General features: G+C 41.3%; 1 protein-coding gene across 1 annotated transcript; it reads right to left on the minus strand.

The window, feature by feature from the left end:
- Positions 1–679: 679 nt before the first annotated feature.
- On the minus strand, positions 680–7,502 carry si:dkey-171c9.3. The gene is made up of 2 exons (XM_034676775.1): positions 7,490–7,502; positions 680–2,394 (listed from the first exon to the last, which is right to left on the minus strand). Exon 2 carries the CDS (start codon positions 2,386–2,388, stop codon positions 1,579–1,581), a length of 810 nt encoding a protein of 269 aa, XP_034532666.1. The 5' UTR covers positions 2,389–2,394; positions 7,490–7,502; the 3' UTR covers positions 680–1,578.
- Positions 7,503–12,612: the final 5,110 nt, after the last annotated feature.

Raw genomic sequence — 12,612 nt, forward strand, 5'->3', positions numbered from 1 at the left:
TTGTTTTAAACGTGCTCTATAAATAAAGTTTGAGTTGAAAATGCTAACGTTAGCTGATCAGATATGTTGTTTTATCTGAACCACTTATAAACTAATATTAGATAAATACGTTTTTCTACCTAAGAAGGTACATCATGTTAATTTTAGCATACCAAATATGTATTTTTTTAATCTGTGAAGACTATGCTAACGCTAGCTTATCAAATGTGTTGTTTAATCTGAATTACTGGTAAACAAACATTATATAAGTAAGTTGTTCTATCTAAGAAGGTAGTAAAAGCTAAATCTAGCATACTTAATATGCTTTAATCTGGGAAGACTGTATTCTAACTTAGATAAATACGTTTTTCTATCTAAAAAGGTACATCATGTTAATTTTAGCATACCAAATATGTTTTGTTTTTTTTTATCTGTGAAGACTATGCTAACGCTAGCTTATCAAATATGCTTTTTTATCTGAATTTCTCGTATACTAACGTTAGATAAATACGTTTTTCTATCTAAGAAGGTATTAAATGCTAACTTTAGCATTGCAAATATGTTTTTTTAATCTGTAAAGACTGTATGCTACTGTTAGCTAATCAAAATGTGATGTCTAAATGAGACTGAAGGCTAATGTAAGCTCGCCAAATATCTTTCAGCATATGCGAGCATTAGCTTACCATATATGTCGTTATGTTGCTTCATCTAAGAAGTGACTGTATGCAAATTTTAGCTCAACATATATGTTGTTTTGACAAGAAATTAACCGTATGCTATTACCCACATAGCAAAATTGGTCTGGCCCGGTTCTGGCCCACAATACACTTAGACTCGGCCAACATACTGCAAAGAATGACGGCCCTTAAGTGGCCCAGATATAGTTTGCCAGAGACGGCCCACACATGGGCCAGCTTAATCACAAGCGCAACCTTAATCGACCCAGGTGCGGCATGTACAGATCTAGGCCACATAAACCAAGCCACAATCGGGCCATCATTGCCAGACCTGGTCCACATCCGGTTGACATACCACTTGTCATGCCAGCAGTCAGCCAGCAGTGCCGGCTTGACGCCAGATCTGGTCCAGACCTATCAGACCAATTTTGATATGTGGGTATTAGCTTAATATTAACGTTGTTATACCAAAGAAGTGACTGTATTCAAATGTAGGTTTATCAAGTATGTTGTCTAGTCATATAAGTGTTGTATGCTAATGTTAGCTTGCCAAATATGTAGTTTCAGCAAAGAGATTACTGTTAAATGTTGCCTTATTATGCTATTTTTAATCCAGAAAGTGACTTTATGCTAAAGTTAGCTTACCAAATATTTTGTTGTATCCAGTTCAAACCATATGCTAACATTAGCTTACCAATGATATCATTTTCTTGTGATATGATTTTGGTTTTCCTCTGGATTTTGTTTCAGTTGCTGATATATCTCTACGCAGTTAATTGATGGAAATTCCAAGAAAGCTTAAATTTGTACTATTAACCCTAAAACACAGGAGCAAGCCACAGTGACAGCATCTGACCTCTCACTCTGAGCATGACATCACAGGAAAGAGGCGGCTTCATGGTTGATAAATCTTAACAACACTCTAGACCATTATTTTAGCTTCATCAAGCGAAGACGTGATGATGGTTTCAGCCAGTTTGTCGGCCAGTTCATGAAGATCACGACTCTCATGGATCAGATCTCCATTATTGGAACGTAAGACTGAGTCCATGATGTCGTACGAAAGAGCCTCCGCAAAAGCTCCCACTGTGGTTCCATGGTTTGCCTCTGCGTCAAAATGTCCTCGTCCTACGTCATCGCTGGACAGCGAGTGCATCAGATGCTCCATCAACTCCACTCTGGGGTCGCTGGCGCTGTCTATTTCATCCTTGGGGGTCGGCGGTGGAGGCGACGGCAGGAAAACCTTTGCCAAGCCCCCTTTGAGCTTCTTGGCAAAACTGTATCTGCTTCTTTCGAGCTCTGGGAGGAGGGGTGTAGTCGGAGGGGCGTCGGGGTAGTCGACGGATCCCAAAACGGGGAGCCCTGACTTGGACAAAGATGGATTGCAGGGCTCGCTCTCAGACTCATCAGAACTTTTGGCCTGTCCGCCATCCATTTCCATCCCCTCTGATTGAAAACTCTTGAGCATAAAACCAGCTTCCCTCAGAGCTTCTTTAACCACAGCTGAGGCTAACTCTTCAGCTAACATCTCCTGGTTTTGATTATTGGACACCACTTCAGGTTCCACCATTTCCATTTGGCCTAAAAACGACTGGATTATGTTCTCGGTCATATTTTGGGCAAACTTCTCAAGAACCCCATTGTTTAGGGGACTTGTCCTGTGGCCTTCAGGTCTGCCAAGGTTTCCTTCACTGGGCTCTGGCATCCTTGGATCTGCACTCTCTTTCTGCATTGGATCCTGTGAGAATAAAAGCAATAATTTTTAGAAAATTGAAGGAAATATTGGTTTTCCTGGAGCCTGTTTTTTGCATTAAGAACATTGTAAAGGTCAGTTCATGACACAGGCACTAAAATGAGTCCAAAGATGGTTTCAAACACTGCCTTGTTCCTGTAATTAGTGAAATTTTGTTTTGATTTGATCATTTCTTGCCAGAGTGTTCAGTCAAAGTCTGGCAGGATATCAATATTTCTCTTAAGTGGTCCCCTTTTAGTCTCTGAGCTATAAACGCTGACTACATGTTTCAGTAAATGGGGCAATTTTGATAAGCTGCAAATTGAATGTTTAAGTGTATGTTCAAGAAGCAGCAGAAAAAAAATGGTGAATAAAAGAGAAAAGAACCTGAGGACAGACGGAAAGAAAAATGGAGGCCTTAACTACAGCCTGTCGCCATATGAGCTGGCAGGAAACCAATATCTAACAAGCAGGAAGTGAGGTTTGATATTAGATCAGTCCAAAAACTTCATTTGTACCCATCTGTGATTAATTCAGATAAAACATTATCAAATAAATGTACCTCCAATCCAAGAAACCAAAGATGAAACAAAGAAGATATTACACAAAATGTGTGTAGCAGTCGCTCTCTGATACTCGATTGATATGTGACATCTGTATCTATTTCAGCGAAGTGGAAGTACGCCAGAACAGACTCATCATGCTTGGAAGGGTTCTTTGTTTGACTTGAAACAGGCTTTTACACTCATTGAGGGACCGGGTCTGTCAGTGTGTTGCCGCTAACTGATTTTAATATGTGCAGTAACGTCAACTGACAAAGCTATAATCGCTCTGCGGGAGGTGCAGCCCGGGCTAACACAAAGCTGCTTCTTTTCTTTGGAGTTTTATTGCTCTCGTCAGTAATGTGGACAGTTCAGACTGCCTGACCACCAAACACTCATTCACTGTCATTTAGTTGGACTTAATACTGATTCAGCCCTGATACTGTTGTGCTAATATAAAGCTAACACTGCCAGCGACTGGTTAGACCAGAAGAAAGCACTAGCTAAGACAGCTAAGATGTTAAAACCTTAGAGATACAAAGTTAACATGTCATATCTATACACTGTTTAAAACATGGAGGTAGTCTTAGTGGTGTTACCCATTGGTTTCTGAAGACGTGTTCTGAAGCCCAAAGATGGTGGACGCCATATTGGAAATGCTGACTCATACGAACTTACGGCTAACATTGAAACCAGTAAAAAAGAGGAGTTGAGACCATAGCCTTTCTGAATGTCAAACAGCTAGCACCTCCATTAACAATAAAACTGTAATACCATATTAAACCTGAATTTAATATGGCCTCTTCTGGGGTTTCCTTATCATTGGCACCAGCCTCAAGTGGACACTTGAGGAACTGCAGTTTTTTGCACTTAAGCGTTGACATCAACTTTTCAACCCTGGAGGTTGCTGCTTGGTAATATCTTATATATTTAAGCTAACCACAACTGACAAGTCAAAAGGAGCTTTTATTAACTTCTTGAAAGAGTTAGCTTTTAAATTGAAAACAATTTCATAAGCATAATGGTACGTTTTCATTTTAAAGCTCCTGTGGACTCACTAACATCCGGCTAACCTTGATGCCAGTAAATAAGAGGAGTTGAGACCCAGCCTTTGCTGTATGGCAAACAGCTAGCTCCTCCAACTGACATTAAATCAGCCACACCCATATTATGTGTAATGATGCATAACTAGTTTCCTTAATAACATCAAAACGAATGAGTCCTAAAAAAATGTAACCCCTGTGCAAGACAGGAATAAAGAAATAGGTCCCAGAAGACCAGAACTACATTTTGTGGCTCCAGCTATGTTTAAAGTCTGTTGTAAAATTGGGCCATTTAATATTGACTCTTCTAGATTTTCCTCAGCATTGATGCCAGCCTCAAGTGGACACTGGAGGAACTGCAGTTTTTTCACACTTCAGTTTTGGCTTCAATTTTCATCCCTGAAGCTAACCACAACTGACAAATTGAAAGGACCTTTTTTTAACATCTTGAACAATTTTCATTAGCGTAATGGTGCATTTTCATTTTAAAGCTCCTGTGAGGAACTTTTGGGTTTTGCCAACTTTGGCGCCCCCTTTGGACAAATGTCCAGACAACATCTTTGCTGATGTTACCTCTTACAGGTTGGAAGAGACAGAACACAAAGAGGTGAGTGGTTTTTGTTTATAGACTTTTCCTGTAGTAAAAACTTGACAAAAGGACCTTATTTAGGAGCTTTTTGTCCTCAAAGGCCACCAACAGGAGGGTTTAACATGGGAGCAGTTTAGTCTAGAATCTGACCACTTGATTGCTGAATATTCCCATTTCTACACACTGTACCTTTAAAATAAAGAAGAAGCTAGCACCTACAGGACAATTCATATGTTTTTGTGTCTTGCTGTTACAGTTGTGCACATTGTGAACAAGCAGCAACCTCCTGCGATGAGAATTGAAGCCAATGCGGAAGTGTTAAAAACTGCAGTATACACTTGAGGCTGGCTTTGGAAGTACCAGAAACCACATACACACTAATTAAAAAAAAGACGATCTTTACAGCAGAAATAAACATGTTTACAGCCTGGTACAAAAGACGAGTGTAGTCTGAATAGCTAATTTCTCTATCATCACACACTGTATGGGGTGTGAATTTTTTCATAACGCGGCAGTTATTTGATTAAAAGGCGGGAACATTGTAGCTGCTGGCGAGGAGACTCAAAGCCCGCCTCTTTACGTCACACTCGCTCGACAGAAGTTATGTTGAGTTCAACATTTCCAATATGGCACCCACCGACGATTGGCTTCAAAACAGCGCTTTAGAAACAGATGGGTGACGTCACGGATACTACATCCATTATTTATACAGTCTATGGTTGTGAAACATTGTCTTGATAGCAAAGAAATTGCTAGCTGTGCTACATAACTACTAAAGTTCCTTTGCTAATGTTACTGAGGCCACGTCATTTGCTAAGTCGGTCTTTTGGTACATTTTTCTGACACACTTCTTGAAAAGTATTGAAAACCAAAACTTAAACATTTAACATCTTTGATATCTTTTTCACCTTACCTTAATCTGGCATCTGTCCATGCATTTGTTACCTCCAGGTTAGATTACTGTAACTCCCTCTTATCAGGCTGCCCCAATAAGTCTCTAAAGACTCTTCAGCTAGTTCAAAACGCCGCAGCTCCAGTATTGACTAGAACTAGGAAGAGAGAGCACATTTCTCCAGTGTTAGCTTCTCTACACTGGCTCCCAATAAAATGTAGAATAGAATTTAAAATCCTTCTTTTAACCTACAAAGCCCTTAAAAATCAGGCACCCTCGTATCTTAAAGAGCTCATAGCGCCCTATTACCCCTCTAAATCTCTACGCTCCCAACATGCAGGCTTGCTAGTTTTACCTAAAATCTCTAAAAGTAGTATGGGAGGTAGAACCTTCAGTTATCAGGCCCCTCTCCTTTGGAATCATCTACCAGTCAAGGTCCGGGAGGCAGACACCCTCTCCACTTTTAAGAGTAGGCTTAAAACTTTCCTTTTTGATAAAGCTTATAGTTAGAGCTGGATCAGGCTTGGACCAGCTTTTGTTATGCTGTTATAGGCCTAGACTGCCGGGGGAACTGGCACACTGACACACTGGGATCCTAGCTCACCCCCTTCCCCCCAACCCCCTCATCACTTACTTTAACTCTGCCTGTCCCATTAAAGTTACTAACCATAGACCTTTCTGGAGTCCCTGAGCTCCATTGTCTCGTAGATTCCTCTGAGCTGCCGTAGACGTCCTCCTGCTGCGGACGTTCTGGACTCCAGCTGATACGGACGTACTGGACTCCAGTGGCAACAGCTTCTACTACTCGTCTCATCACTATCACCTCTCTCTCTTACTCCCCTCTATCTGTCTTTCCAGACCCAACTCAGTCGAGGCATGATGGCTGTCTAACATGAGTCTGGTTCTGCTGGAGGTTTCTGCCTGTTAAAAGGAAGTTTTTCCTCGCCACTGTAACTAGCTAAATACTGCGATGTGCAATGCTCACGATGGATTAAGGTGGGGTCAGACTGAGTCTTACCCTGTCTTGGTGTTGGGTCTCTGTTCAGAATTTGACATAGAGTGGTCTAGACCTCCTATGTTTGTAAAAGCGTCCTGAGATAACGTTTGTTGTGATTTGGCGCTATGCAAATAAAGATTGATTGATTGAATGATTGATCTGTATATGGTCACACGATTTGAGGGTTAGCAAACAGATACACTTAACCAGAAAAAGGAATGAAATCAGGGACACATCAATTCAAATCAATGTAACGGTGTCTTTCCCAAACACTCTCATCCCTACTTTGTGTTCTTCTAATTTGTAGCCAAAGAAAATGACGGCATACATGTCCCTGTGGGTAGAAAAGTCAGTATCTCTGTGTGTGTTACAGCTTCTTAAGGAGTGTCACAATTTTATCTTGGCCCCCGTCACCCATCAGACCACAACCCGAGTTCACAACGGACAGAGCTCGTACAGGGAAACACGATTGAGAATGAGGCGCAGATGTGGAACAAATTACAGCTAAACTAAAGAATGTTCTCTCTCGGCGATTCCACTTGGATGGCCGAACTAAAGTTTATGAGACGAGGATGCTTCTTCATTACTTCATCCCCACTGTTCATGTGTCACAGAGGCCTGTTAAAACCAAGTCAGTGGATTGTGATGCTTCAAACTTGTTTGATGGCACATTTTACCCACAGCAGAGACAAGGAACAAGCAGAAAGGATGATAAAGTCTACTTGTTTAATGTCAACTTTTGCTTGATAAGAGGTGCAAGAAGTGTGTTAACCTCTGTGTCCAAAGAAAACCTTGATAGATAAAACCAACCATGATGCAGAGAAACCGAGAAAATACCTCAGTTTTTCAACATAACTAATAAATTAAAGAAGTATTCCAGATAAGAATAAAACTTCTGGGACTCCTGGTGTGAAACAGGTGGCTGTTTTAGAGCCAATTAGAGAATATTAAAGCCAAATGTTGATTTCATGTTCGGTAAAATATGAACGCATGACACAGGAAACATCAGAGGAGTATATCTGATGCAGAGTAACTTACCAGCTCGCTCTCTGATGTCTTCAGTGCAACTGAGTTTGAACGGAAATGGTTTGACAAATGAGTGCGTCTGTGTTACCTTCACTTCCTGTGTATGTGTGTGTGGGTGTGTGTGTGTGTGTGAAAGTGATGTGAATTGCAACCTCATTACAACAGAAGGAAATGACTGAGTACGTGTTAGAATGTTCAAATAACCTTTCACTTTGTGCGAGAGGTCAGGCTGATGAAGAGATAATGAAAGAAAGGTATCAAAGAGTGACACCAGTCAAATATAGCTCACACACTTTTTTATTCTACCTTTAAAGAAATGCTGTTTCAAAGCAGAGGTCTGTTTAGTTTAGTTTATTCACACACATCATCATCACAAATATACATCTATATATATTCAGTGAACATTTCAAAAATGGTCGGATGTGTGGAGAGGGGTGATCCCAAGGAAGCTATTTAAAGCTTTTAATAGGGGCCCCAATTTCCCACAAATAAAGTGGCAACAGACAAGATACAACAACAACAACAACAACAACAACAAATCAACAGACATATAACAAACACACAACAGACAATCCTAATATTGCGGTTACATAGATAAATTAGTACATTAATCATAAATTTCCAGAAGTTGTAATTTTAGCTTTTCCTTGAAGATGGAGATGGAATGTGACATTCTTAACCCATTGTCAAGCTCGTTCCATATCTGTGGCCCTCTGCATACAATGCTAAAGGTCCTGCTACTTAAAATGTTAATGAGGTGACACTGCATCAGTAAAACCAATGTATTTAGAGTGCTCACTGTACAAAGATGTCCTTAGCCTGTTCCTTGCAAAGCTCAAAGGAAAGGTTCCCAACCCTGAGTCCTCTGAGCCCCCCTTTAGGACCCTCATAGAAAGAAGTGATGCATTACTGTCCAAAATAAACATCAGTATAATAATAGTAATAATTTTGTTTACAGATCCCTCTAAAATCCCGGTTTCCATCATAGACTGAATGCCCTGTCTGTATACACAATTGTTGAACTTTTCAGTGGAAAAGTCTGTTTACTGTTACTGTTAAAATATTACTGTGTATTTTTGTCATGCAGAAAAGAGACATTATTTGTTTTATTTTACTCAAGGAGCATTTTATTTCATTTTGTACAGTTTGTTTGTTCAATTTGTTTGATACATTTTGATATTGTGCAAAGTGACCTCAGTTAATAAAGGTGCCTGTGTGACATTTGGCACGTGGCAAAAAACTTATAACTGACTGTTTTATTTTAAGCGTTTGCCTCTGGGAAAAAAAAAGAAGCGTCATCTCCAGGCTAAGGCAAAATATGGCCTATAAATATCAAGAAATCAATATAATGCCATATCGCCCAGCCCTAGATTGTATAAATAATGGACGTAGTATCCGTGACGTAACCCATCTGTTCCTGAGCATTGTTTTGAAGCAAGTCGGCGGTGGCAGCCATATTGGAAATGCCGAATACAACCTAACTTCTATCAAGCTAGTGTGACGCAAAGAGGCGGGCTTTGAGCCTCCTGGCCAACAGCTACAGTGTTCCCACCTGTCAATCAAGTCAGCTGTGCCTCTCATAATGGAAAAGTCATAATCTTTATATCTTCGAAATTGCCACGTCATGAAAAAATTCATGACTCAGCAAAGAGAGAAATGAGCTATCCAGACTAAACTCGTTTTTTGTACCAGGCTGTAAACATGTTTATTTCTGCTGTAAAGATCGGCGTTTTTGAATTTGTGTGTATGTGGTTTCCGGTACTTCCGGAGCAAGCCTAAAGTGGACACTTCAGGAACTGCAGTTTTTAATACTACCGCATTGGCTTCAATTCTCGCTGCCGGAAGTTGACGCTTTGTTACAACCAAGCGTGCTGGACACGGCCCTGGTGGTGAGGCTTTCAGCAGTGTGTCGGCCCCCTGGTGGCTGGCTGCAGTATAGGTAAAAAAAATCTGTCTCCTCCATTCATTTGAATGGGGGAGCAGTCAAACTTTAAAAAATAAATACACGTCGTACAAATGTTTCTCACATCCGCATGCTGTGTTGATATGTAGTTAGTATTTGACTGTTTTGTGTTCAAGGCCTCTTTTTCCTGAAAAGTTTCTTTTTCGTTAGTTATTAGATTTTAAAAATCGAGGTTTTACTTCCTGTTTCCTTTGATTCACAGCCGCCGTAGAGGGAAACTTCAAAGGACACACATCGTCTTGTGACGTCACACTGTAGGGCGGAGCTTGTTACAGTGGCTTCACAGGCTCTGGCTGCACAATGGTGGCGCCAAGGAGCAGGATTTTTTGGCTTCAGAACTGTACAACGGGAAGAGGCGGAGCAACGCTGTCCATTTTTATTTACAGTCTATGGTTACAACACAGTAAAAGCTCTGGACTGTCCCTTTAAATTGCAGTGAAGTTGAAGATCAAGGAAAATGCTCTGAGTACAAGTACCTGAAATGACCTCAGATCATACCGGAGGACTCAAACCGTCCCACATGGACCCATTTTGTGTTTTATCTGCGACACATGACCTCTATGACCCCTCTGAACTCCACCTATCTGAGCAAGTCCTGAGAATTACAAAACTACCTCTCCCTCCTCACTTAAAGACGGACATGGATGATGCTCGGGCGAAGAATCTCAGGGTTGGACGAGGACACAAACAGGGAGGGGAGCTGGAATAAAAGCGGTGTTGAGAGATGATATCTCTCTGAGGACTTCATTAGACCAAAGATCGCTCTGTGCCGGTTCACAGAAAGTGCGTTGGGTGAATGTTAGAGCTTCTTTGTTGTCGTCGAACCGTCTTAATATTGTCAGTGTAAAGGGCGCGCTGGAGATGATTTCAATCTTAAGGGCTTTGTTAGTGTAGTTTAGGTCAAAGAAGATTACATAAACTGCATGTTGTTCTCTTAAGACACTTTATGGGCTCTATTCCTGTCATCCAGACCACATGAAACAAGGATGACCCCCCCTCACCCCTGGCAGCAGTGTGTACGTTAGCTGCCAGCTTCCCTCCGGTGTCCATCTTGAATCTGCCCTCTGGGCGCACAACTGGGATTTTATGGCCCTCTGTTATCCAAACTGTTACTGCGGTAACTCAGTGTTGTGGGCCCCAGAAGGCCCTCCGTAATCTCTCTGCTCTGGCCCAGGAAACACTTATCTGTGTGTCAGTGAGCTCATTGCTCAACACCAACATTTAAGTCGAATTTAAGGGCGATTTTAGACCGTTTTGAGCGCCTGAAGGGAAATCAGGACACGCCAGATTGCATCACATGAACAAATCTAAGAAAAGTACCTTTGGGTTCTGAGTTCTTGTGGTTTGTTTTGCATCATTTGCTTTAAAAGGTTTGCGTACACACAGGAAGGAAACATGGAGGCTCACTCAGTGTGTTAAAATCATGCTGTGAAACCAACCAAGCCACCCTCGACAACTGCTATGACAAATATTCTTAACTAAATGTCAGAACATGGGTTCATTTGGCTCTTCCAGATCCGACTCATGGTTCTCATAAGCAGATGGAATTTGCTCAGTTGTCACATCTGATTAGAATCAGATATTCAGTCCAAACAAGACCTTAAATTCATAACTTAGCCTATAATTTCATTTAATTTGCAGGAACATGAACATCTGCTTCAGAGCTTTTATGACTTATTTTGGCTGAACTAATGAAAATCAGATGTAGTGTTTTCATGACGGCTTTAAATTGTTTCATGTTGCATGTGCGCATGTCTCGCTGTTCTTTTGATGTTTATTTAAATGAAATATGCAAGTGGCAACCTCCGGTCTCAAAATATGAAGCCCATGCTGAAGTGTTATAAACTGCAATTCATCGAGTGTCCACTTCAGAGTGTCTGCAGGAACACCAGAAACCACATACACACCCATTCAAAAAAGCCGATCTTTGAAGCAGTAATGAACATGTTTACAGCCTGGTACGTAAGAAGTGGTTTATATGTAATTTAATAATTTTCACAGTACATAAAAAAAGAGTTCCTCCCCGTCAAAAAAGAAGAAAAAAGAAAAAGCGGATTGAGTGCTGTGCATTGTGGGAAACAGTATGCGAGGCAGACTTGTCCGATGCATACTGTGAAATTTTCCCAAATCAGTAGACATCCAGGCAGTGCTGGCACACTGCAGATTTTGCTCTTGTTCACAAACTACATACTGAATTTTGCCCAAATCAGTAGGTACTGCTAGTATAGTAGGCAGTTTCGAAAACAGCCTATGAGTAGAAATACTTCTGTGTCGGTCTTCAGATTATTCATTTCAATTTATTTAAATTGTTAAATTATTTTTTAGAATATTTTACAACAAATGACGACTTCAAGCATGGTTAAATTAAGATATACATCACTGTAACATAAAAGTAGACACATTATTAAAAGATGGTAGAATGAGAAACATGTTAGGGAGTACAGAGAGCGGACGCAGGATTTTGCAGTCTGGTGCCAGAGAAACCACCTCCAGCTCAACGCAGGAATGACCAAAGAGCTGGTGGTGGATTTCAGAAGACGCAAGTCCCCTCCTCCCACACCAGAGAACATCCAGGGAACGGACATTGAGATTGTGAAATCTTACAAGTACCTGGGTGTTCACCTGAACAATACACTGGACTGGTCAGACAACTGAAACGCACTCTACAAGAAGGGACAAAGCAGACTATGTCTGCTCAGGAGTCTCAGGGCTTTTGGTGTGGAGGGGGCTCTTCTGAAGTCCTTCTTTGACTCTGTGGTGACATCAGCCATCTTCTTTGGAGTGGTCTGGCGGGGAAGTAGCATCTCTGCTGCTGACAGGAAGAAGCTGAACAGACTGGTGAAGAAGGCCAGATCTGTTCTGGGCTGCCCACTGGACCCTGTGGAGGTGGTGGCTGACAGGAGGATGATAGCAAAGCTATCTCCTCTGATGGACAACACGCCACACCCCCTCCAGGAGACCATAACAACACTAAGTAGCTTGTTCAGTGACAGACTTCTTCAACCGCGGTGTCTCACGGAGAGATACCGCAGGTCTTTTCTTCCTGCAGTGGACAGACCATAGACTGTAAAAAATATGGACGTAGTATCCGTGACGTCACCCATCTGTTCCTGAGAGCTGTTTTGAAGCAAATCGACGGCGGCAGCCATATTGGTAATGCGGAACTCAACTA

The sequence above is a fragment of the Notolabrus celidotus genome, chromosome 23 (genome assembly GCF_009762535.1).
Source record: "Notolabrus celidotus isolate fNotCel1 chromosome 23, fNotCel1.pri, whole genome shotgun sequence".
Taxonomy (NCBI): domain Eukaryota; kingdom Metazoa; phylum Chordata; class Actinopteri; order Labriformes; family Labridae; genus Notolabrus; species Notolabrus celidotus.

What these genes read in the sequence shown, in the direction of transcription:
- si:dkey-171c9.3 (XM_034676775.1), bottom strand. Translation starts at nt 2,388, where the DNA reads ATGCAGAAAGAGAGTGCAGATCCAAGGATGCCAGAGCCCAGTGAAGGA.